The sequence below is a fragment of the Leptonychotes weddellii genome, chromosome 7, assembly GCF_054177405.1.
Source record: "Leptonychotes weddellii isolate Sample4059 chromosome 7, ASM5417740v2, whole genome shotgun sequence".
Classification (NCBI taxonomy): Eukaryota; Metazoa; Chordata; class Mammalia; order Carnivora; family Phocidae; genus Leptonychotes; species Leptonychotes weddellii.
The window spans coordinates 45551552-45579100 of record NC_138375.1 but is presented as its reverse complement, the minus strand read 5'-3'; the positions used below and the strand labels follow the sequence as shown (position 1 = coordinate 45579100).

At 36.4% G+C, this 27549-nt stretch overlaps 1 protein-coding gene across 2 annotated transcripts in view; it reads left to right on the top strand.

Moving 5' to 3' along the window:
* Positions 1-27549, top strand: part of RNF145 (ring finger protein 145) — a 54825-nt gene that overhangs the window by 9927 nt on the left and 17349 nt on the right. For both annotated transcript variants that reach the window (XM_081826252.1, XM_081826253.1), the window contains 4 exons: positions 4853-4961; positions 16177-16268; positions 23404-23639; positions 26208-26383. In XM_081826252.1, the coding sequence (XP_081682378.1) occupies positions 4853-4961; positions 16177-16268; positions 23404-23639; positions 26208-26383 (613 nt within the window). The remainder of the gene's footprint in view (positions 1-4852; positions 4962-16176; positions 16269-23403; positions 23640-26207; positions 26384-27549) is intronic.

Sequence of the window (27549 nt, the reverse complement as noted above, 5' to 3'; positions counted from 1 at the left end):
ATATTTTTTCTTGTTCTTTCAATGTGTGGTCTTATTGAATGCCTAGACTATATTTTACTGTCTGGACTTAGTCCCTTCATTGGTTTTTATTTCTCTTGCAGAGTTTTTCTGATACTGTTTGCTATGTGAACTTTAGAATTACTTAGTTTAAGTTAGGATGAAGAGATAGCTTAAAGATGTGAACTCTTCTCTATGTATGACATAGAGAGCCTCCCTATGTTCCAGATTTCTTTTGAGCCTTCTGGAGTGTTTTAAAGTTTTCATTATAGAAGTCTTGGGCATTTATTGTTAAGTTCATTCCTAGATTTTTTTTTATTGCAATTGTGACTTTTCCCCCTTTTATATCCTTTAATTGTTATTAAGAGCTTAAAAATCAAGGTAGGGTGTGGTTAAAGTTCATGTTTATGGAATATAATTGTACTTTCAAATTGGGAAGCTTTCCAGTGTGGGTTCTGAGAACAGCAAAAAGAAGTGATTGTTTAAATATAATTGGTGGAATGTTAATTATAGAACTGTTTTGCAAAATGTAGAATATAAAAAGGGAAATAGAAATAATATTGAAAAGGCAGAGTGGGGCCATTTGTGAAAAGACCTGAGTACATATATTAGGTATTACACTTAATTTGGTATGTAGTTATGGGTCAGTGAAGGATTTAGAGCAGGTGAACTGCATTTTAAGAAAAGTGATTAGGTAGTGTTGTACAGACTGCTGAATTGGGGAGGGGAGGGCAGGTGGAGAAACCAGAGGTAAGAAGACCAGTTAAGATTTTAGGCAAGAGGGGGCGCCTGGGTGGCTCAGATGGTTAAGCGTCTGCCTTTGGCTCAGGTCATGATCCTGAGGTCCTGGGATCGAGTCCCGCATCGGGCTCCCTGCTAGGCGGGGAGCCTGCTTCTCCCTCTGCCTCTGCCTCTCTCTCTCTCTCTGACTCTCATGAATAAATAAATAAAAAACATTAAAAAAAAAAAAAGATTTTAGGCAAGAGGTACTGAGAGCCAGAATTAGCCTTGTCGAAGTTGGAAAGGGAAGAGTAGATATGAGAATAATTCCATTGAAACTGCAGTCACTAAAATGATTAGTGACTGACCTAAAATGTAAAAACTCAAGCTTCATTTGTGTCCTCATTCTGCAGACCTTCCCATGTTTATGAAGTTGTTGACTGCTTCCTCAGGACAGTGTTTCTGGATTCTTCTAACTTTCAGACCATTCCTTCTGACTCTTGCTTTTTTCTTTAGACTTCTTAAGTGTTGATAGGGCCCAGAATTTGTGTTTAATTTTCATCTTTTGTTGTTTGTGTGATCACACATAGTTTTGGCTGCAAATCTCTATCTCCACTTTCCATTGCTTTTTTGACCACTAGTCTGTCTGTTACTGTTCCTCCTCTATTATCCCCTGGCACCCAGTTCATACCTCTTCCATAGCACTTACTCTGCATTCTAAGGGTCCTTATGCTTGTCTACTTTCTTAACTAGATTGTGAGCTCCTTTAAGGTAGGAATGGGGTTGTCTGTTATCTCAGTATTCCCAGCACCTAGCTAATGCCTGATACTGAATGAATTTCTAACTACTGTTAGACATCTCCACCTAAATATTCTGTAGACACTTCAATTTATGGTCACTGAACTCATCATGTTTACTTTAAGTCAAACCTCCTCCTCTTTGTTTCCTATCTTTTTTTTTTTTTAATTTTTTAAAAAGATTTTATTTATTTATTTATTTGACAGAGAGAGAGAGAGACAGCTAGAGAGGGAACACAAGCAGGGGGAGTGGGAGATGGAGAAGCAGGCTCCTGGCCGAGCAGGGAGCCCGATGCAGGGCTCAATGCCAGGACCCTGGGATCATGACCTGAGCCGAAGGCAGACGCTTAACGACTGAGCCACCCAGGCGCCCCTCTGTGTTTCCTATCTTAATAGCAAAGCTATCCTCTTGATTACTACCCAGGCTAAAACATCAGAATCATCTTCACTTCCTTGTTCTCAGCCACTCACCCATAGATCACCACTAAGACTTAACTTAAATATCTCATAGCTGACCCTGCTAACTCCATACCAAAGCTGCTGATTTATTCCACGTCCTCATTTCTTTTTCCCCATTACTAAAATCACCCTTAAATAGCAGAAATTCCTACATTTTGTTAGGAGCATTCATTAATGTTATTTTAGGTAGGTCATCATCTTTAAATGCTGCTGGTCTTGCGTTTTAATTATAAATTACTGTTGCGTTAGCTTCATCATTATCAGTTGAGTTTGTTGTGGTTTGTTAGAGTGAATAGTGATGCATATTTGTGTCAGCAGTGGTTTTGGCTTTTATTTTTCAAATAGATTATATACATGTTGTAGTTCAGATAACTAATTCATACTGTTCTTGCTTTAGCAGAATTCATAATTGCTTAAGAATCTTCTTGTGTGATATATTTTGTTGTTATCACAGAGTTACTTTTCCGCTGGAATGTGAAATGGGGGTATAGGTGAGGCATAGGGTTTTTGTTTTGTTTTTTGTCTTCTTACCTCACCTAAAGTGTATCTAAAGGATTTGAGAACTGATGGCCCAGTCTGAGCTCCTTATTACTGTGTACGTTATTGAGGCGATAGTTCCATCGGCATCATCTGCCAGTACTTTTTTATTTACACCAAATTCTAGTGTAACCTAAGAGTTTATTGTTTCCTGAAAATACCCTTTGTTTTTTTAATGGTTTTCATGCCTACTATTTTCTTTTCCTAGAACGCTTCTTCTTTCTCTTAGCCTGGTAAAAATCCATTCAGCCTTCTAGGTCCAGGTCAAACTTAATCATTTAATCAACCGTAGCCCTTCTAATACTTGTTTATTGTAGCACCAATATTGTATCATACTTTTGTCCATGTTTATTTTTTCCTAAACTGTGATTACTTTATTCTTTGGACCTACCATGTCTAGGAATGCATATGGGTCACACTTTGCATGTAATAATTGGTTGAGTGACTGGATAATTGAAAGAATGAGGATTTGGCAGCTGTTTTATGAGATGTGCATGAGAAGGGAAAAATAGGAATATCTGGAAAGGAAAAGACAGTTCATTAAAAGAGAATTTAAGGAGATGTTTCATGCAGTAGATTGAATCCTTTAGCCACAAACACTAAACATACTTGCTTAATATAGTAAACATTCTTTTAAATACCTCTGAAGTCCTTTGAGGTAGGGATTAACAAAATAAATTGGAAAAATTATTTTAAGAAATTAAAAGCAAATAGAAATACTTATCTCTAGTTTCTGTTGGATTGTTCTTAAAGTTAGGATGTGTATAGGAAATCTGGATTCTGCCTCTTTAGTCCCTAGCATATTGCTCCTATTTCTGTAGCTTTAAGCATGATTGATTCCTTAGCTTTAAGCGTGAGAGAAGCATTGGGTACTAAGAAGGGATATCCATGCCCTAATAAAGACTCATTAGTAAGTGGAAAATAGTTCTAGAAGATTAGACTAGAACCAGATTTTGCAAGACCTAGAGTGTCAGACTGAAAAGTTAAGAATTTTTGGAGGTTTTAGAGCAAGAGAGTTGTCTAGATGAAAGGGATGGTTGTGTACTGAAGTATAGGATGGATGAGGGTGGAAAGAGACTGCAAGAATAGCAGTATACTGTCCTGTCAGAGTGGACTGGGATGGGGCATAGGGACTGGAAAGGAAGGGTGACATGAGACTTACTGGGGAAGACTCAGCAGGACTTGGTGATGACAGAAAAGATGACTTGGGTTTGAGTCAGAGTGAGTGGGATTTAGGAGAGAAAGACGGTGAGCTAGCCTGTTGAGGGATGAGGCCGGGAGCTCAGTTTGTACATGTATATGAGAACATTTAAGTGGTATATATCTCTGGCATTGTGAGATATGAGATGTTTGCTTAGAATAAGAAGTGATTACTTTTTTGTGTATGTGTAATAGGTAGATTCTCAGTAACTTTGTTGATAACATACATTTGGAATGGTATGTTTGAAGCAACAACATAAATTCTTTGAGCTAGATACTTTATAGAGAGAAAAACAGTTGTTCAGGGACTAAATTTCCTATGTTCATTTGGGGGAATAAAAAGAAAGTGGAGGGGAGAATTTGGAGGTTTAAAGAAAATCCCCAGAGCCAGTTTTGAGGGTTGTTGCTTCAGGTTCTGGGACAAGGATAAGCAGGATGTTTTAGATTTGACAAGTAGGCAGTTGTTGACTTCTGAGGTTTTTAAGAGTGGAAGAGTAAAGAGGGCTCTGTAGAGTTTGTAGACTGTAGAGGATAAAGAGGGAGTAGTGGATGGTTAGAAAATGGAAGCATTGGTAGAGATAGTTTATAACATTTGTCAGTGGAATGAGAAAAATAGGTAATAGAAAAAGGAAAAATCAGCACGAAGAGAAGTTTTTCTTTAAGATTGGAGGAGGAGCCCTATACATCCTTTGAAAATAGGTGAGCACTGGTGTTGGGGATGATGGAAGATGTAGGAGAAAGAGGGTGTTTAGGAGTTGGAAAAATAAGACCTTGAGTCAAGTGGAAGAGGCAGCATTAGAGAGGGACATTAAGGACAGTTCTTCCTCTGGGACTAGAGAATGAGAGAATTGGTGTAGAACAAATAAGTGGACATCAAGTAAGGGTAGATAATGAGAGGAGTCCTGCTGTACCTTTGTGTGTTGTTTTGATTATAAAGTAGAACAATCTACAAAAAAAGTGAAAAATGCTTTGTTTTCAACAGATAATCCATAGTGATTTTTACTGTATTAAACTTATTTTGGTAGTGAAGTAAAAATCCTCAAAATTGTTGAAACCTAATTGGAAAATAATTTACTTCAATTAATTGGGAGACTAAATTAGAATCGTATTTTATTTATAATTTCTTTTTATTTCTACTACAGGTTATATCTTAAGTGTTGTGCTACTAACCTTGCCCAGGCAGCATCTGGTTCAGCTTTACCTGTATTTTTTGACTGCCCTGCTCCTCTATGCTGGACATCAAATCTCCAGGTAAGAAGGTGACCTCGTTTTTGAAATGTATGACTGAATTTAAAGTTTTTCATTACTGAAAACATACTTTTCATGAACACTGTTAAGAAGCTGCAGCTTTGCCAAGTATCCAAAACAGTTTTTTTTTAAATTTTTTCCTAAGTAAATATTGTTGTATAGAATTAATAGCTGGGATATTATGCTTCAGATTTTATTTCTGCTTTTAAAAAACGATCTTAATATGAAATGGGCTTTAAGATTATGTTTACAGAGATACTTATGATCTTTTCTGTATTACCTAAGAATTTCCAAAGACAGGCTATAGAACATTTTAACAATTATGGACTTGATTACTTTCACCATTTTAGGAAGTTAGCTTATGTTGCTTGAGAAACGGCACAACCATGTATACAGTGGATGATTTATATAAATTATTTGATGAGGTTCATGGTATAGCTCAGAAGTTCTTCATCTTTAGTAATATTGTGTTTGCTTAGGTCTGCTAGTCCTAAGTTTTAAGACTGGTCTGCCAATGAAAATGAACTTCCTGCTTTGGAACAGGATATTAAAATACGGGGGAACTAAAAACCACACAGTAAATGTAATGGGGTATAAATAAATGTGGTGGGTATCATTTCTTTTCTTTTTTTTTGAGAGCTAGTGCATGTGTAAATTGGGAGGGGAGAGGGAGAGAATCTTAAGCAGACTGCACACACAGTGTGGAGTCCCATGTGGGGCTCCATCTCACAACCCTGAGATCATAACCTGAGTCAAAATCAAGAGTCAGACACTTAACTGACTTAACTGACTGAGCCACCCAGGCGCCTCTAGTTTCTTTTGTCTTGATTGAAATGTATAACCATAATGAAATATACTCCCAATCCTAAAAAGAGTGATGGTTACTTTGCATATATAACAAGGTGTAGCTTTCTGGAGGTCTGAGAAACAGATTTTGGTGTTGGCTTGAAAATCTTAAAATAGCATTTTTATATTACTAGAATTGAATGGTTGAGGTAGAAACCTTTTTTACTCTCTGATTGTAAAATAACACTGTTCATTGTAGATGACTTTTGGGAAATACAGAAATTTAAAGGCAGTAACAATCACCTGAAATTAGACCACCCAGAGATAGACCTGTTAAAATTCTGGCATTTCCTTCCAATTATTTTTAATACCTTCCAGTTTCCACCACTTTTATGGATATGAAAGAGTGAAAATAACAATAGTCGCTGATTCTTGGCCCTTGTTGTTGAAGTAGGACCTTCATCATCCTTTACCTCATCCGGTTATTTCTCAGAGGCTCCAAAATGTTCCGCAGAAACTCAGTTTTGTCACATTCCACTCCTCTGTTTGTGTCTGGTCAATTTCCTCTGCTAACTTCTGCCGTTTTGCCCAGCTTATGTCCTCGGGTGTTAAAGTTGCAAAATCTGGAGCTGCCGGAGTAGTACTGCATTTCTTGTAATCGTAACGGTGCTTCAAACTGAGCTGTGTTTTACTCTGAAGACATGAGTTTTCTCATTTTGTGTCACATAAGTATGTCTCTGTGTCTTGGACTCCTTCATGGGAACATGAAGTAGATTTGTAGCATCTTTCTCCACATAGCTTAGAATAGGAGTCCAGGGGCCAGGACTAGCACAGACAACATGATGTCCTTCCCGTTATAGCACCACCAGCCCCACAGCCTGACACAGTCTGTTCCTGTGGCTTTACCCAGGACACCTCTGAATCTGAGCTCAAGCTCAAGGTAGAGACATTTCTCTATCTTTATTCTTTTTTAAGCAAAAATTGTGTCTGTAGAGTATAATGCAGTAGAGTATATAGGCTTCTGATTCATCATTTTTGTGTGTAGATGAGTGCCTGGCTACCTACGAGTGCCATATCTTTTGAGTGGACGGGTGACTGGAGAGTTTCAAATACCATGTTCCTTATTTCTATGACCTCAGTGTCACTTATTAGAAAGATAGTTCTCAGTTTCCTTACCTATAAAATGGTGGTAATATCTTAAGGGGCTATTGTAAAGATTCAATAAGATAAAGCATATAAAGCTCTTAGCATAATTTTTGACATATAAGTGCTCAGTGAATTTTTTTCCTTTTTTTTTTTTAAGTTTTTAAATTCCAATACAGTTTTAACATAGTGTTATATTAGTTTCAGGTGTACAATATAGTGAGTGATTCAACAATTCTATACAATTCTATACTCAGTGCTCATCATGATAAGTGTACTCTTTAATCCCTATCACCTGTTTCACCCATTCTCCCTCCCCCTGCCCACATGCCCTCTGGTAACTTTCAGTTTGTTCTCTATAGTTGAGTCTGTTTCTTGGTTTGTCTCTCTCTTTTTCCCTTTGTTTTGTTTCTTAAATGCCACATATGAGTGAAACCATATGGTACCTGTCTTTCTCTCTTTTGCTTAGCATTATATTCTTTAGCTCCATCCATGTTGCAGATGGTAAGATTTCATTCTTTTTTTATGGCTGAATAATATTCCAGTGTGTGTATGTGTGTGTGTGTGTATGTGTGTGTATGCACACACACCACATCTTCTTTCTCCATCATCTATCAGTGGACACTTGGGCTGCTTCCGTAATTTGGCTATTGTAAATAATGGTGCAATAAACATAGGGGTGCATATATCCTTTTGAATTAGTGTCTTTGTATTCTACTGTAAATACCCAGTAGTGTGATTACTGGATCATAGGGTAGTTCTATTTTTAATTTTTTGAGGAACCTCCATACTGTCTTCTGCAGTGGCTGCACCAGTTTGCATTCCCACCAACAGTGTAAGAGGGTTCCTTTTTCTTCACATTCTTGCCAATACTTGTTGTTTCTTGTGTTTTTGATTTTAGCCATTCTGACAGGTGTGAAGTGATATCTCATTATAGTTTTGATTTGCATTTCTCTGCTGATGAGTGATGCTGAGCATCTTTTCATGTGTCTGTTGGCCATCTGTATGTCTTTGGAGAAATGACTATTCATGTCTTCTGCCCATTTTTTAATTGGATTATTTGTTTTTTGGGTGTAGTGTTCAGTGAATTTTCTTTTTTAGAGGGAGAGCAAGAGCTTGAGTGAGCAAACGGGTGGGTGGGGGAGCAGAGGGCAAAAGAAAGGTACAAGGACAAGCAGACTCCACACAGGGCATGGAGCCTGCCATGGGGCTGGATCCCATGACCCCTGAGACCATGACCCAAGCCAAAATCAAGAGTGCTCCCGGTGCTCAGTGAATTTTAACTAACATTGTTATGTTTTGTTTTTATTGTGCAGCAGTATTTTATGAACATTCTTTAAAAAATGACTTTAAATCAGAGTATTTCATAGAACCGCTTTGTGATAGCCTTTTAGAGTTGATGTGATTTCTTTGATTAATCTTCAAAATCCTAAACTTGAAGGTAGAGGTATGAAAATTGTTGCTTTTATTAGTTATAATTCTGGGTGAGAAAACAATGATCCTGCTCTTTCCCTCATGCTTTTTTGGTTTCCATGTGGTTTAATGGTGTAGTGATGGCTGAAAGCATGTAGCTCTATTTTTATATACAGTCTTACCATCCAGGCATTTTTAGAGGTCAAAATTCTGTTATGTAAGGATAAAGGGAACCCTGACAGTGTCAGAGGTAAAGACAAGCCTTTTTCTGACCATTCTTCTGGTGGCAGTTTTAACTTCTGACTTTTAATTTATGGGAATGTTTCTTCTGATATTTAAAGTTTATTTTTATTATTAGAAAATCAAATTTATTTTAAATAATAAAAATAATTATAATAAAATTTTATAGTATACAAAAAACATGTCCTGTTTTTTTATTTCATTTTGATCCTTATTAGTAATCCTTTTGGATTTATTGAAGAAAAAAACAAAGTGGGCAAATAGCTGGGAAGGAACAATCTCAGACTTTAACTTGAATGTAGGTTTTCTGATTGCTAGCTTATTCCTCTTAGGGAGGCAGCATGTTTAGGGGAAAGAAAATGAGTTTTAGAATCAGACTGGGTATGAACTAGTTTCCCTACTTAGTCAATATGTTAGCTTGGTAAGTTGCTTTTTTGAAAATGTAAAGGAAAACAGTGCCCATTTTATGGAGTTAGTTTTGATATCAAACTAACAAATTTCAAGAAATGGCGTGTTTTAGAATTTTCTTAGTATATAATGTATAATATGGTGCTATCTCACAAAAGTTTAGCAAAGATGTATTATCCTTGAATTATTCATAATATGTCACATTTATAAATATTGAGGCTTGAATGTATTTCATTTATAAAATTTTAAGGCTGAAGTTTTTAGTTTTAAAAAATGTAATGGTTCAGATTTCATGTGGCAACTTCATAACTATCTTTTTTTTAAATAACAGCTTTATTGAGATATAATTTACATACCTATTTAAAGGATACAGCTCAATGGTTTTAGTACATTCACAGAACTAAACAAACCATCACTACAGTTGATTTTAGAACACTTTCATCACTCCAGAAAGAAACCCTGTACCCATCAGCAGTCACTCCCTATTTTCCATCAGTCCCCTTACCCCCAAGCCTAGGCAACTGTCAGTCTATTTTTTGACTCTATGGATTGGCCTATTGTGGACATTTCATGTAGACACAGTATGTGGTCCTTTGTGCCTGGCTTCTTTCACTTAACATGTTTTCAAGGTTCATCCATGTTGTAGCATGTATCAGTACTTTTTCTGTCCAGATCATATTCTATGGTATGAATATACCACATTTTGTTCATCTATTCACTGATGGACACAGGTTTTTTTCTACTTTTTTGGCTATTATGAGTAGTGCTGTGAACATAATGGGTAAGTTTTGTGTGGACATACAATTTTTTCTTGGGCATATACTTTGGGGTGGAATTGCTGGATCATATGGTATTTGTGTTTAACCTTTTGAGGAACTACCATACTATTTTCTTTCTCTCTCTCTTTTTTTTTTTTAAAGATTTTATTTTTAATCTCTACACCACATGGGGCTCGAACCTACAACCCTGAGATCAAGAGTTGCATGCTCTACCCACTGAGCCAGCCAGGTGCCCCTGCCATTCTGTTTTCTAAAGTAGCTGTACTATTTTTACCAATAATGTGTGAGGGTTCCAGTTTCTCCATATCCTTGCTAACACTTGTTGATATCTGTCTTTGTTAGTATAGCCATCGTAGTAAGTGTGACGTGATATTTCATCTGGTTTTGATTTGCACTTCCCTGATGGCTAATGATATTAAGCATCTTTTCATGAGTTCATTAACCATTTGTAAATCTTTTTTAGAAAAATTGGCATATCTTTTGCCAATTGTTAATTGGATTGTCTTTTTATATTAATGAGTTGTAATACATCTCAATTCTAGATATAAGTCTTTTATCAGTTATATGATTTACAGATATTTTTCACCATTCAGTCTAGTTATATCAAGGCAGAGTGTAGTATGGTACTAAGAAGGAGAATCAATACTTGGATAATTTAAATAATAATTTAATTATTTAAGTAATTAATTTGGTACTTCAGAAACTGGCTATATAAAAAATCATTGCAAATTGAAAATTTCAGTAAAAAGCTGGGTTTCTGTTTTCCCTTAAGACATGTACTCAAATAGGGGCACCTGGCTGGCTCAGTTGGTTAAGCATCTGCCTTTGGCTCAGGTCATGATCCCAGGGTCCTGGGATGGAGCCCAGAGTTGGGCTCCCTGCTCAGTGGGGAGTCTGCTTCTCCCTCTCCTTCTGCCTTCTTCCCACCCTCAAATAAAGAAATCTTAAAAAAAAAAAAAAAAAGACATGTACTCAAATAATGAAGCTGATTACCCTTAAGTGAATAAAAACTTGTTTAGAATATGTCTAGAATGGATTTTGCTTGTAGTTCAGAGGAATTAAACTTCAGAAAATCCATGGCCTTGGTTCACATAGTATGAACATTTAATAGTCTATTTGATATGTTTCAGGTTCCTTAATTCTTAAAATTACTAAACTGTGTTTTTCATTTTGAGTGATGTAAGGAATATATTTTCCAGTATCAATCCTACTTTAAAATTGAGACTATCCAGAACTATAGGGGAAAAAAGAAAAACTCAACAACTGACATGACCATTCCTATGAGGGTATGGTCTTGATCACAGTTGTGTGTTTTTCTCTAAAATTTTTAAACTCCAGTATTCTTTTTTATATATTTTTTATTTTTTTAAGATTTTATTTATTTATTCATGAGAGACAGAGAGAGAGAGGCAGAGGGAGAAGCAGGCTCCCAAGGAGCAGGGAGCCCGATGCGGGACTCAATCCCAGGACCCTGGGATCATGACCTGGGCTGAAGGCAGACGCTTAACCATCTGAGCCACCCAGGCGCCCTAAACTCCAGTATTCTTAAATTCCTTGTTTTATTGTTAGGTTTCTGAACTAATGTGTCAGTTTTTTATGTGTATAAGTTGAATTAAGAGCCCATGGGTTTCACAAGATTGAAAGTATACTCCTTTTCATCCTGGTCTCGGGTATGTAAGTAGGGTTTCAAATGTAAAACTTCCTCAAGAGTTATTTATATGTAAAATACAGATAATTAGCTCCCCATTTCATAAAAGTTTGTCTCATTTAAGGTTTCTCTATTACAGGACTATTAGCACTTGGGGCCAGGTCATGCTTTGCTATGGGGGCAGTCTTGTGTATTATAGGATATTGGTGCCTCTGCTCCCTAGATCACAGAGAACTCCCTCTCCAGCAGTTGTGAAACCACAGAGTGTCCCTGTCAAATGTGCTTTCCTCAGGAACAAAATTTTCCTCAGTTGAGAACCACTGCTGTTAAATAAAGGACTTGTTAAAAATGAATTTTATCATTCTGTACCCCACTTTTAATTTTGACAGGAATAAAATTGACCCATTTCAGTGTTTGATATATTTTCTTCTTTTGAACATTATCAGCTCCAGACACTAAATATTTCAGTAAGGGTTCAGAAAGAAGCTAAGAGAGAAGCAGGGTGGCAGAGATGATTTAAATAATTAAGCCCTGGGTAAATGAACTATTCAATTACTAGCACATTGTTAGGGTGTAGTAGGTACTCAGGTCCAGGTGTTAGAACATCTCAGTCCCTGGGATCCCTTAAATTGAGCAATGCCTTTTGTTTGCACATATTGCATAAGATAGCTTTGAGAGCTAACCACTTTATGCTCTGTAAAAGTAGATTAGGTTTCTTTGGAACTAACAGTTTGAAAGCTTTAAGTAGCCAGAATGTACAAATTGTTCTAGGTTGTTCGGGTTGCTTAAGAGATTGTTAGGTCAGTTGGTCAATTGGTAAGCTTCTAGATTTTGTTGTTGTTACTTAGTTTTTTTATAACTTGTATGCTTCTCCTTATAACAAGAATTTTTCTAATTGCAAGCTATCCTTGAGGCCCTTTTCATATATCTCACACATTCTTATGCACCCAAACAGTTTCAGTCACTGGAGTATAGGCTAGCACTGGGGATTAGAGAAGTAGATTTTCAAAGTGTTTAGTTTATTAGTGCTCAGGGGCTGATCGTCAGTATTGCACAAATTGCACAAATGAAAAAAGTTTAAGGAAAGATATTTTTCAGTTTTAAGTAGACGGTAGGGATTCTTGCTTCTGACCAGCTTAATACATTTTACTATTTAAATCTTCTAAATTAAAAAAATAAATAAATAAAAGCTTTTAAACAACGTTAAAAAAATCTTCTAAATTGAAAAGTCAAATACTGCTTTTGAACATTTCATCGTGATTCTGTCTTAAAATAGTTACTAAATTTTGTTAAAAATTAGAATTTCTTGGCTCACGAATCAGATTAATTTTTGGCCTAAAATAACTCTTGGAATTTTGCATAATTCCTACTCTGGATCCTTCTTATTTGGCTTACTGTCTTGTTTATTTACATTGTGAATGACCCACTCTCTTGAGAGACTTGAGTAATCAAGTTTTCATTTCATTTCATTGTCAGCATGGGATGCCATGAAGTTGTTCATAACTTAGATATAGAGATCTTTGTTCAAACATTGATCCCTATTATAGTTCTTTTGTATAGTTTGGGATGCAATGTCCAGATTCTTCTTTCAGAAGGGACAGCTCATTAGTGGCTACTTGGTGAGACCAGTAGTTTAGCCCTCACCCAAGCCACTGCTCTGGCTCTGGCACTAAGCTCAGCTGGCCCAAAGAGGGACTACAGGCTTTCTGGGCCTGGCTATCTTTACTGAGGTGGTGCTTACTGGTGAGTCAGCCAAACAGGGAAAATTCTGAAGGACTGTGTTGATCGAGAGGAGTTGAACAAAGGAGAAAGGGGCTAAGTTGCCTAGACAAGGTGTTAATTTCTATGGTAGGATGATTGGTTCAGCGGCTCAGGTCGCACATTAATGGGGGAGGTTGCAGCATTGAGGAGAGCTATTCTTAGAGTCCTAGAGGAGAGCAACACAGAGCTAGTGGGAGGAAGCTGTTTAACACCATGGTGTTGTCATTAGGGCCTAAAGGTTGATTGTTCTTCTGGAAGGCAGATCCCCCTTAGTGTCCTGTAATCTTGTCATACCACGAAGTCATGAAATATGGAGACCGAAAAGGAACTAAAAAGAAAATCATTCTGTTTTTATAGCATTTCTCACAATTCTAATTAATTATTAAATTAAGTAATTTGTTTAATGTTTGTTTTTCCTCCTGGTTTGTTAAGCTCCATGCTAACAGGATTGTGTCTTTCTTGCCTGTTGTAGTATTCCCAGAGTGTAGCGGTGTGCTAGCAACATATTATGTATATGGTAAATTATTTTTGAGGTTAAAAGAAAAAGTATAGAGAATGTTAATTTTCCTTACAAATTTCATTACGTGAAGTTAGAATTCTTTTTTTTTTTTTTTAAAGATTTTATTTCTTTATTTGACAGAGAGAGACAGCGAGAGAGGGAACACAAGCAGGGGGAGTGGGAGAGGGAGAAGCAGGCTTCCGGCCGAGCAGGGAGCCCGATGCGGGGCTCGATCCCAGGACCCTGAGATCATGACGTGAGCCGAAGGCAGTCGCTTAACCAACTGAGCCACCCAGGCGCCCCTGAAGTTAGAATTCTTAAAAGGCAAAGAAGCTGTAAAAAAAAAAATAAACTAAATTATAAACTAAAATTCCTAGCCAGGAAATAATACAAAACAATTAACAAATGTTTCAGCAATAAGAAATTCTAGAATAGTGGGTTTGCTGAGTTATATATAAAACATCAGTAATATGATGACAAAAGCAAACAAGGGAGAGAAAACATGTCAGGGAATCCAGCTCTGCAATCCCCTCCCAACCCCCCCCCCCACCCACCTTGAGAGATGATCTGAGGACTGACCCCTTTGGGAGCAACTTTGGCTCTTCCCAGGGGATAGTGCTCTTGTAGATACCCCTATTCCCTTTTTATTGAATTCACATAAAATAAAATTAACCTTTAAAGTGAACAATTCATTGGCATATATTAAATTCATAATGTTGTGCAACCATCACCATTATCTAATTCTAGAACATTTTCATCACCCCACAGTAAAATCCAGTACTCATTATATGTCCTTTCCGTTTTCCTACACCCCAGCCCCTGGCAAGCATCAATCTGCTATTTGTCTTTGTGGGTTTTCCCTCTTCGTAATTGGACCTATTGGAGAGGGATCTGCTGTGGCCACAAAGAAATTATTTGGCTTTAGAGGCCTAGAACTCAGGTTAGACCTCTTACAAATATAAATTTCTTTCTTTAATAGTATTTTCAAAGACTAAATGTTAAGTGGTATTTATATGTGTATTTTATTTTAAATTTCATAATTCTCTTAATTCTTCAGTTTTCTGCCCTAAAACTTTATAAAGTATGATAATTTTACATTGATGGTTATAAATCAGATATGTATATGTAATTTGCATGTATAGCATTTATGCCTCTCACAGGGTTTTGACCACTGACCTCTGGACTGGGTAGTCCTTTGGTGTGGGGGCTGTCCTATGCACTGTAGAATGTTGTGGCAGCATCTTGATCTAGGTGCTCATAGCAGCCCCAACCCTTCTAAATTGTGACAACTAAAAATGTCTCCAGACATTGCAAAATGTCTGTCAGGGTCAAAATCACCCCTGGTTGACCACCACTGCATTAGAATCATTCCTCTTGAGAATTTCAGTAAAAAGAGACTATTAGTATATTATTTGCTAGAAATAGTCATCATAGAATGATAGAGGAGAATTGCTAAATCACCGATGAATCTAGGCCCATTATTGATTTTTATAATTGTCCCCCAAACTACTTCCCATTCATAAAATATATTTTAGTTTTTAATTTTGATTTTTTGGCAGTACTCTCCTTGCGGGTTATGTAAGGGTCATTTCTTATTTGGCTGTGCTACACTAAAGGATTTCAACTTGATTGCCTAATAGGAAGTAATTTCATGGAAAAAGTAAATACAGCCGTGGGTTTGTTGAGAAATACTGGAAACATTCAAACTCTTTTAAATACAATGAATAAAGCATTCAATAATTGAAGAAAAGGAGAATTTTTTTTACACAAATTTCCCTACCTGATGTCCAAAGAACTTAAGACCATAATCTTTTAGTGCTACTACTGAGCTTACTGATAGTAAATTAAATTTTCCCTTCCTGTGCTCCTGGATGTGCACTGAAAGTTCTGTTTTCTCAGTTTGTAAAGGTTCTTTCCTACTTAAATCTTGTTATTTCTCAGTACTCACATGTTAAATGAATTAAGTTTTAAAAGGAATATTGGATGTGATTTAAAATTTGTTTCAAAATAAATCTGTAGCCTACTTACATATAACCCTAATTATAGATTCTTGATAGAGTCAAAAGTGATAGTTTTTAAGGATTGTTCTGTGAGCCAGTTTTCTAACTAGTTTGTGATCTACTTGTAACTAAGTACAACTGGGGATAAAACTTTGGGGAAAATAAGATAGGTAAGATGGTGGAAGAGAGCCACAAGAGGGGAAATTTGATGTATTATTATTGGGTATTATCAGTTAAGTAGTAGGGTTGAGGGATGGTGTCTCAACTGTTTTTTTTTTTTTACTGGGAATAGTTATTTAATAAGGCCTTGGGAAGAAAGAAAATCCCATAAAGTAGAGCTTTGGCTGTCTTTTCTACATAGAAGGAAATGAAGTCCATCCTTACATAATTATTTATACCTAAACTTTTTCTTAGTATACATATGGAGAGAGATGTTATTAACATAATACGCTTTTTATAAGAATACTGTGCTTTAGCTGTTTTTCTTTTCTGTATGTGCTTTGAATGTATCTAATACATTTTTACCATTTTACTTATTTAGGGACTATGTCAGGAGTGAACTGGAGTCTGCCTATGAAGGACCAATGTATTTAGAACCTCTGTCCATGAATCGGTTTACCACAGCCTTAATAGGTAAGTATTATAAAAGAATTAAAAGTGTAGGTGAGGATCAACCAGTTTTACTGTCTTCTTTACATGCTTAAAATCATACGTAGCCTATAGTTGCTTGTGTTTTTTAATGATATTTTAACTATTTGGAAGGTTAATAAAGCTAGTTATTACTTTGTAAGATTATTTTTAAGTCATTTATTGTTATTGAAAGCCATCACTATAGTCAAAAATAAATTGCCAGAAACATCACTTGAGACATGATTGAAATATTTAGGTAGCAGAATGTTAAAAATAGGAGTGTTGACTAAGACCCCAAAACAATGTACATATAGTTCCAAGTGACATACCAGACCCTACCTACCATGACAGAATTGCAAAAAAGGAGGTGAGAGAAAACCTATTTTGTGATTCTTAAACTCACCCATATAGAGGGTGATAAAAGGTTGAATGTTGGAGAAGGAGGATTTCTGGAGAGCGCTCTTTTCTCTGAAATACCTCCCCAACCGTTCACATGTGGAGAATTCAACAGTAGACCATTTGGAGAGTCACATGTCTTCTGTGGCTTAGGAGGGATACTGTGAACTGGTGTCTGTCCCACGCCTGCAAAATCTCAAGCTGCACCATCTAAAATTAGCCACATGTATCTATTGAGCACTTGAAATGTGGCTAATCCAAATTAAAATATGCAGTAAGTCTAAACACCCAATTTCTAAGACTTAGTATAAAATAGGATGCAAAGTTTCTTGTTAATTTTTTAATGTAGATTGAATGTTTATATGATCATATTTGGGGTATATTAGGTTGAATAAAATATATTGTTAATTAATTCCACCTGGGTTTTTTTTGTTGTTTTACTTTTTAAAATGAGGCTACCAGAAGGTTAAAAATTACAAATGTGGCTCATATTATAATTCTAATATGATATCAAGGCCAACAGTGGGCTGGCTGGCTGTTGAGTTTTCTGACTATGGACATAGTGAAAATGTCTTGTGGAGTTCTCTTGTATCTTCTAATCTGTGTAGGCAAAGGGTATTAGTTTCCTATGAACTAGATAAGGGCCCCAAGAGTCTATGGGATTTTTTTAGGTCCTTCTAAGAGCCTTTACAAGGATAAGAAGACTCCAATGGGGATTGAATTTCCAGGAATTAAGCAAAGAACCAAAAACAGCCAGAGGAGAGTATATAACAAGCACTAAGGGTGGGAGAGCCATAGTGATGGAACAGTTTCAGAAGAACCCATAAAAATGCACAAGAGAAAGGCAATGGGTTTAAAAAAAAAACACAACATTTTTTTTTAAGGGGGAGTGGTACGTACAGGGATGGGGGGCAGAGGGAGAGAGAATCTTAATCTTAAGCAGGCTCCATTACTAGCGCAGAGCCCAGTGCAGGGCTCTCAATCTCATGACCCTGAGATCATGACCTGAGTGGAAATCAGGAGTCAGATGCTTAACCGACTGAGCCACCCAGGCACCCCAGGGGGATTTTTTTATGTCCCAGCTTCAGGTGCACCCACACCCTATCATTGTAAGAGCATAGTCGAGTAAGAATTTTCTACTTCCCTCTCTCGCCTTCTTCCCTACATGCTTCAACCCTGGGTAAGTCAGGAAGAGCGGGCAATGGTGCTGTCAGAGAAAGAAGATGAAGCCTGCCATAACCTTTCCACCTCTCTTACAATTGCAGGTTTTCAATCTGTAGTCCTGTAGGAGGCCTGAGCTAGAGTAAGGGAAAAGCCTCAACTTTAAATCAGTTTCAGAGTGTTGGTTATTGTTCAGTTGAGACTGTGTAACCTCAGCTAGATTAGAAAAGTTAATAGGACTTGCTGTAGGAGCAGGAGAACACTAGTCTTTACAGAGTGGATTTTAAAAGACAATAGGAGAAAAAAAATAATGTTGCTTTATGACTATATCCTAGGAGTTGGTGTATTCAATAGTGGTAACATTCAAGTGTGAAAATACAGCTGACCCTAGGGCACCTGGGTGGCTCAGATGGTTAAGTGTCTGCCTTTGGCTTAGGTCGTGATCCCAGGGTCCTGGGATAGAGTCCCGCATCGGGCTCCCTGCTCAGCGCGGAGCCTACTTCTCCCTCTCACTCTGCCTGCTTGTGCTGTCTCTCTCTCTCTCAAATAAATAAAATCTTAAAAAGAAAATACAGCTGACCCTTTAACAACACAGGTTTGAACTGCATGGGTCCACTTAAAATCCAGTACTATAAATGTATTTGCTTTTCCTTATGATTTTCTTAATAATACTTTTTTTCCTTAGCTTACATTACTGTAAGAATACAGTATGTATGACATGTAAAATACAAAATGTGTACTAATGTTGGTAAGAATTCCAGTCAACAATAGGCTGTTAGCAGTGAAGTTTTTGGGGAGCCAAAAGTTATGCAAGCATTTTCAACTGTGCAGGGTGTTGGCACCTCTAATCCTTGCACTGTTTAGATGTCAACTGTATTTGCTAGGTTAGAAAGCTTGTCAACTATTATTTTTTACTCTGTGATGGATGCAATATAGTATAAATTTGAAACATTTCCGTAAATTTTCCTATCAGTGGCTATGAAACTCTTCTTACTAAACTAAGATTCAATTAATTGGAGATAAAATCCATAAACTATTACATACTATGTCTTCTTCCAATTTGGATTTTGAAGTACTTTCTACTCATTTTCTTCCATTTCATTAATGAACTTTTAATGAAAAACTGAGTAATATTGATACGCCATCATTTCTTAAGAGTTGCAAACTTCTTGGAGCTATTTCTAATAGTGGAATCCTGACATCCGGAGATTACTTTGTGATTTTGATTTATTCGGAATTACTAATTGAGTAGGCACATCAACTTAAAACAACTTCCAGTTCTTTTGTTGCTGCAGGAAAGATTTCCACTCCTTTTTTCACCTAAATAGGAGAAGTGGTCTTCTCTTAAAGAGAATCATAGCCTATGAGTCATATTCTTCTATGAAAGAAGGTAAATGAAGCCTGTAACCCCAGAGTTGAGCACTGAATGTGCTGGCATAGACTTAGGGGAATTTTCGGAGTGTAGAGGAAGTTTACGTCATGCTGAACAAGGCAATTTCAATATCACAGCTATGAGTACAGTGAAAGAAGTAAGATATGCCAGAATGAAAATTCTTAATCATTCCTAGTATTAAAGTGTTTCCTCCAAGTACTTTCTTTTAGAGTTTTTGCTAATTTTTTAATCAAAGAAATACACTTATTTTTAAAAGCCAAGACCTACCACAATTTTATGATGAGAATTGGCTCTCTCCTGCACCACTCCTCACCACACTCCTGTATCAACTCCCCAGAGGCCTTTTTCCCTTCTAGTCACAATATCTTCCCTGCTATTTTCTCTTTTGTCCTACTCTGGAAATCCTGTCAATTGGATAATGTTCCTCCTACATTGACCCCCTAACTTCCTTACTGTTCTGTTTTCCTTCCTCCCTCCCTCCCTCTCTCTCTCGTTTTACTTTCTGGGTTTCCCAACTTTATCTTCCAACCCTTTTATTGTACCTTTTTTGTTTTATATTTTAATATCGAGGAACTTGTTTTCATTGAGTGCTTCTTTTTACTATGACAGTGTTTTTATTTCTTAGATATATCATTTATCTCTTTGAAGCTTTCTTTTGTTCCTTGAATTATCCATTTCCCCTGAAATCTTTTTTCTGTTTGTTTTGGTCTTTTTCTGTCATGGGATAGTAGTGTTTCTCAAACCTGGATTTGAAATACCTCGTTATATTGAACAAGGATTTATAAATACTGATGCCTAGGCCTCATCTGAGGCTGATTAAACCATAAGTTTTACTTAAATATCTGGGAGTCCTTGGCTGATCATTTGTATTAAAGTAAGTTAAATTGTTGATTGGAATCTCTTTAGGGTTTACCAACTGGTATGTTTCACAGTTGATGTTCATGTGGGATTGGCTGGTTTTGAGTATTTGTATGTCTTTTCACTTGGACTTGGTCATTTTCCCCAAAGAGGAATCTTTCTGTCCCCTGTAGGGGAGGCTGTTGTCAGTGACTAGAATGGGTGACAACAAACATGGCCACAGTGCTTGGATACCTAGAGAGCTCTTATCTCTCAGGGTGCAGACTTTTGGGTTAATCCCCTCTTTTCATTTGGGCATCTCACCTCTGCTCTGGTGTCCAGGAGCCTGTTTTAGTCTCTCCAGAGAACAAACTTTGGTCTTCCTTCTAGGGTGTGGGAAAGAGTAGTGGTTTGGCTAAGTTAGTTGCCTCATATCTCTTCATCCTTTGTCCTTTAAAATGTTGTCATAACTCACTTGGTGGCCTCTCCTCTGGGTTTTGTTGTTTGTTTATTTGTAGTATTTTGGGTTTTCCTCCTTTTATGCCTTTATGAATATTTTTCACATTATTTAGATATCAGTTCATTAAAGGCTAAAATTAATACTTTGTGGGAGAAGATACCACATGTTACAACATGGTAGATTGTTAATAAATGTTCAGCTTTGTGTAAAAATGGATGCCATTTTTGTAGTCTTTTAATAGTAATATAGACTGAACATAAAACTAAAATCTCAAAGTATTGTTTTGCTTTTCATTGGCAAGAAGGAAGAGAATTTGACTAAATGATTCTCAAGTTAATCTGATAACATGTTAAAGAATTCAAGAAATTCTAAAGGGATTTATGGAGGCTTGTTTAGTCAGTGAAATGGGACAGTGTAGTACTGTCATCAGAGTAGATCATTGAAAAAGGACAGCACGGGGGTGTCTGGGTGGCTCATTTGGTTGAGCATCTGACTTTGGCTCAGGTCATGATCTCAGGGTGACATGGCTCCCTTCTCGGCAGGGAGTCTGCTTGTCCCTCTCCCTCTCCTGCAACCCCTCTCCCTGCTGGTGCTCTCTCTGTCTCTCAAATATATAAACAAAATCTTAAAAAAAAAAAAAAAAAAAAGAATAGCAAGTTCTGACGTAGACACAAATATACAAAAAATGTAAAAGTATACTAGACTGGCATTTCAAAGTAATGAAAAAGGAAATGGATGATTCTAATCGCTAGTTTTGAGACAGCTGACTAAACATCTGGAAAAACAAACTTAGATCATTACTTATTACCTTATTCTAAAATAAATTCCAAGTGTGTTAATTTTTTTTAAAGATTTTATTTAGAGAGAAAGAGAGCGTGAATGAGGGGAGGGGCAGAGGGAAGAGGGAAAGAGAGAATCTTAAGCAGACTCCATGCTGAGCACAGAGCCTGATGCCAGGCTCGATCCCATGACCGCAAGATCATGCATGACCTGAGCCAAAATCAAGAATCGGATGCTTAACCAACTGAGCCACCCAGGCGCCCCTCAAATGTATTAATTTCTAAATTAAAGAATACTAAAAGAAAATGTAGGTGATTACTTGTATAATCTTGAGTAGGGCGACCCATGTGATTGAACCATGACACCAAAGGTAGAAATCATCAAAGAAAAGATTGATAGGTTTGACCATTTATAGTAAAATATCCTGTACTATAACAGAAAAAAATTATTAAAATATTCAAATGACACACTGGGAAAATACAGTCGTAAGACAAAGGAAATTAATATTTTGATCAAAGAATTCCTGAAGGCTACATTCTCCAGTAGAAATGGTCAAAGAATGTGAACAAGCATTTCACCAAATAATTACAAATTATTTTTGTATACTTATTTGTAATTGGTAATCAACAAATGCAACTTTTAAAAAGCTTAGGAAATATTCCTTGCCCTACCCTTCCTTAAATTATTTTTAAAGCTGGCAAGTCAGTGGGAAAATGGGCACCATGTACACTGGGTGTTTTGTTTCTATAGGGCAATCTGATAGTATGTGTCAAAAGCCTGAAATATTTCTTTGACCAGTAATTCCACTTTTAGGAATTTAGTCTAAGAAGATATTGGGAAATGTGCTCCAAGTAGTTTATACAAGGATGTCATACACGTATAGGCTTATTCATAACAAAACATTTTATAATTATGAACTGTTTGAAAACAGCCATATGTTAGTACTGTGTCATATGCATTCAGTGTCATATCCCATACAACTAAAGACAACCATGTATATGTACTTCCTGGTGTAGAGAGAGACACATGCATTATATGTATTAACTGAAAAAAACTGATTGTGAAATAGTATGTACACTATAATCTCCTGAGAAAACATTTGTGTATATTCACATGCACAGAATAAATCTGAAAAGGGTAATGGTGTGAATACCTAATTTTTAAAAAAGATTTATTTAGTTGTTTGAGAGAGAGAGCAAGCAAACTTACATGAGTGGGAAGGGCAGAGGGAGAGGGAGAGCCAGTTTCAAGCCAACTCTGCACTGAGCACGGAGCCAGATTCCGGGGGCTCGATCTCACAACCCTGAGATCATCACCTGATCTGAAACCGAGAGTCAGACATTCAACCATCTGTGCCATCCGAGTGCCCCTGAATACCTAATTTTTATTGAGCACTTAACTAGGTTTTAGATACAATGCTCTCTATGCAGTGCTTTGTCTAATGGACCAAAGGTATTAACAGGCTATCTTGGTGTGATAGGATTATAAGAGATAGAACTTTTACCCCCTTTTTATTTCTCTGTATTTTCTAACTTTTCTATAATGATCATACATAATCCTCTGGGAAGAATTTGTTGCTTAAATTTTTTAGTGTTAACTTTCACTATTGAGTCATTTGGAAAGAAGGCGTGCATGGTCCTGTAAAAGTAATTAAAGCTTGAAAATCTCAGAATGAATTTTGTTGCAGCATGATCTTAGAGAAGTAACTATCTCTGGAATTTTATGCTATCACCTATAGACCAGAACAGTTAAATATTGAGGACCTTTGTAAAAAGAGCTATATATAAACAGTAGTAATTGAATAACTATAATATTGAATTAGACATTAAAAAAACCTTTTTCTGTATTATATATGCCATCCAAAATGTGATGAAGACCAGTGGATATTTGTGCTGCTTTTTTCAGATCAGTACCTAGGAAATTGGTGCTCAAAATTGACAGAACATGTGAATATGTAATTATGGTCAGATGAGGTAAAAATTTTGATTTAAATTATTCTCTAAGTGATCTTAATTAGACTTCTTCAAAAGCTGTGTCATCTTTATTGGCAGTGTCTTTTGTTTTTATTTTGTGGATACCAAATCTTAAATGCGTTCTCCTCCCCATTTTAGGTCAGTTGGTGGTGTGTACTTTATGTTCCTGTGTCATGAAAACGAAGCAGATTTGGCTCTTTTCAGCTCACATGCTTCCCTTGCTAGCACGACTCTGCCTTGTCCCTCTGGAGACAATTGTTATCATCAACAAATTTGCTATGATTTTTACTGGATTGGAAGTTCTCTACTTTCTTGGGTCTAATCTTTTAGTACCTTATAACCTTGCTAAGTCTGCATACAGAGAATTGGTTCAGGTAAGACTGACAACCACACACAGGTAGATAAAATTCTACATAAAAATTAGTTCTATTAAAGATTTAGTTCATTTCATAGTCGTGGTCATGGTAACATTCTGTTGGACAGTTTCTAAGTAGCACCTATTTTCAACCTAATTAGGAGCATGTGCGATTCTTTATGATGAAGTGTTCTGTAGGGAGGCAGTGAACTGAAGTGATTCTGGGGAAGCAGAGTGTCTGGGTTTCTACTCTGGCTCTGCTGTTGACTATCTGTGTAACCTGGGGATGGTGGGTTGTCACTTAAGTTGGCTTATCCGTAAAATGGAGCTAATAATAACAGTTGTACTTAACTTGTAGGGTTGCTGTGAGATTTAAATGAGTTCAGTGCGGCAGACAGTGTTCAGTGTGTGTTAACTATTATAATGAAGACAAAAATAATACAGAATTGAAAACGTAGAGGTAAAATCTGGATTTTTCTTCTGATTAAAGTCCTGCTGTGACTACAGTTTTTTTCCTTGTATTTGCCAGCTTATGTAAACTGAGAAGTAGTTCTGGGCATTCATATGATGGATTTTGTTTAGATATACTGATTTTGCCCACATGACATGCTTCTGCCTATCCTACTTTTTTTAGCCTTTGCTAAAAAAAGTAAACAGATTATTTCCCAGATAGAAACAATAGATATTTAAATATTTCCATTTGATTTGTTTGATAAGTTCAGTATATAAAATAGATATGAAAACTGACATTGATATAAAAAGAGAGTGCTAAAATGCACATTCTTTTCTACCTTTTGACTGTGTGTATATGACCTTAAGGTACAGGAGGCTCTCAGATTGACTAAACTGAAACTACTAAGTGAAGTGGGTTTTTTTTTGTTGTTGTTGTGGCCCCAGGGGCAGATTTCCCAGAAAAATTTCCCTAAACTCTTGGCTTTAGGTTGCTTCTGCCTTCTTCTTTGTTCATCTTATGTAATGATTAACTTGGGCAATTTTCCTGAAAGTAGGTCTTTCAGAGAAGAGGAAGTTATTTTCATACTCAATGAAGAGCTATTTCATGAGGAAGGGTTATAGTTGTATTCAGAATAAGAATGACTAAAATATGTATTTTTTCTTTGAATTCAGTCTTGTGGAGCTACCCTAGTTTGTGGGAAACAGAACACAATTAGTAAACATTAATTGTATACTGTTTATTTAATCACCGTTAAGGACAGAGCCCTCATTTCTCAATGTCATGTTTACCTTCTTGGTTGCCTTGAGATTCATGCATCACTAGATGTCATAGTTGAAAATAAATTCTAGGTTATGAAATCCACAACCTGGAAAGAATTGGATAGGTAAGAAATGGTGGAAACTATCAGGCTTTTTTGTCATCTGTTCCTTGAATGGAAAGGAGGAAAATTACTCTCTACCTCTCAGTGATCAGTTTGCTGCTAATAAGAATTTTGCAGCTAGTTGGACAACTTGCTTTTTCTTTAAATATTTTCTAGTAGGGGAAAAATAGAAGTTAGTCTTGACTGGATTTTAGAGAAAGCATTTGATTTACAGATAAAAAATTTAAATTTAGAATAATCTGTAGGTCACTGCATTTTATTTTAATACTTAAAAGATCTAGGTCTACCTAGAGTTAGGTGTTAATTAGAAATCAGAAAAACTTGAAGTCAGTGTATTTTAATTTAAGATATTTGAATTTTATTGAAACATTCCGGTATCACATTGAGAGTTCCAGCAAGACAATTTGGCTATTTAGGTTAGAGTTTGTAGCCTGCCTTGCAGAACCCTATTGTGTTACCAGGGTCTGGTCCCTGGCATAGTAACTCCAGAAACTTGGTTACATGTATGCTCTTAGGCTGAATCAGATTATGAGAATTGATTCCTCCTAATGAGTCTCATAAGCGATTGTTTTACAAACTGGAAAGCTAAGTTACTGATTAGTAGATTAATAAACTTTTTTTAGTTGTACCTTTTTTCCTGGTGTTAATGCACTAGGCAAATCAAATAAATTGAGAAATGTTGTTTGATAAATAACACAGGAGGAGCAAGGGGAATTGATCTGTCTGGGGGAAAAGACTTGCTAACTATCTTTGCTCTCCAATAGACGTAAACTCCAATGTTTATTCTGTCTTCCGTCACACTGTTTCTCCCCTATGACATTTCCTGAATAAAACCGGAAAAATTCTTCCTTTTACATTTCCCCTTTTTCTAGCCATTCACGCACTATTTGCATCATTTATGGTAGTCCTGATCATTTTGATTCAGAGATGAGTAAGTTTACAAAGTCTACTCAACCTACCTTTGATGTAGTTTTACTCTGAAAGAGACTTTACTCTGAACTGTAAGGGCAGTTTATGGTTGTCATTTGATGAATGTGTGTCAAGTGTTAATAGTAATAATGCAAAATCAGAGAATTTTAGAAAACGTACTAACTGTATATACAGAGCTAACTTTAAAGGAATTTAGTTGGAACAATCTTACAGTGAAAGAAAAGCAATTTAATTTTTCTCTTTAAGTACTTTGAACTCTTTGGTGTTTAAAAGTGTTTATTGAAGTGATACAAGATGTTTTCCTGTCTCATTTTCTTATTCAGGTAGTAGAGGTATATGGCCTTCTAGCCTTGGGAATGTCCCTGTGGAATCAACTCGTAGTCCCCGTACTTTTCATGGTTTTCTGGCTCGTCTTATTTGCTCTTCAGATTTACTCCTATTTCAGTACTCGAGATCAGCCTGCATCACGTGAGAGGCTTCTTTTCCTTTTCCTGACAAGGTAATTAATAAGAACGTATGATACTGTACATAACCTTAGGAAGAGAAGACTTTGATCTAGGAATAGCAAGTTTTGCAAATTTCCAGTTACATTAGAGTGTACCCCATATTTAATTAAGGTAGGATTTTCATTTGGTGGATGCCTAGGTCTGGCAGTGCAAGGAGGTGCTAAGGTAATAATGGTATATTTGGCTGTAGCAAATGATTTGTGGAAAGGTACATAGCAAATTTTAAAAATATTTTTTTAATTTCAAGTTAAACTATTGGTTGGGTAAATAAAACATGTTACTAAAAATAATTATCAATTACTGAGTATTTAATATGTGCCACCACATTCCTGAACACTTTTCTTCACACTTAATCTTGACAGCAACCCCGAGAGATAGGTGCCTTTATTATCATTTACCATTTTTTAATAGCTGAGAAGACTGTACCGAGAGTACCTTGCCCCAGGTGACACCGTTGAAAGAAGCCGTGCTGATGTCAGAGCCCATCTGAGTTCAAACCTTACTCTTGCAACTAATGCCCTGTTATTTTTAATGTTTTGCTTCATTATTCAGATACAGTCAAATAATTGGAGAAGTGAGTATATCATAATGCTTTGCTGTTTGCCCCAAAGGAATTCTAAGACTTGGTTTTTAAGATTTAGTTTTTTTTTTTTAAATAGTCTTAAGTCATCTGAGTCCTTTTTCTACTAAAGTATCTTTGTTGTGAGCTACATCCACATTTGTCATTTTCCACTCTTGAGTTTGAATCTCAAGCCCTCAGAACCTAGCACATGGCTATATATCTTCATTCCCTGGCACATACAGGCAAGAGTAAAACTCTGTCCTTCGGGAGAGTACATATAGGCAGACAAAAGTGTTGAGTTTTAGTTAATAGAGCCATTGTTTCTCAGCCAACCAAGTGATGGAGCACTGTGCAGTAAGGGGTGCAGGGAAAATGTTACACAGTGTTAAAAAGCAATAAAAATGTCATAGAGCAGTACCTATTTCAGTAAATAAGCAGAATAAACTTATTGGCACTGAGTCAGATTTTGTACTTTCTAAAAATAACACTTTTAGTTGGTAAGTAGCTTCTATAAGCATGCAATAAATTGATATGAAATACATTTTAATAGCCAGTTCATTATTAATGAAGTTTTACTGCTATTGTTTATTTTTTATT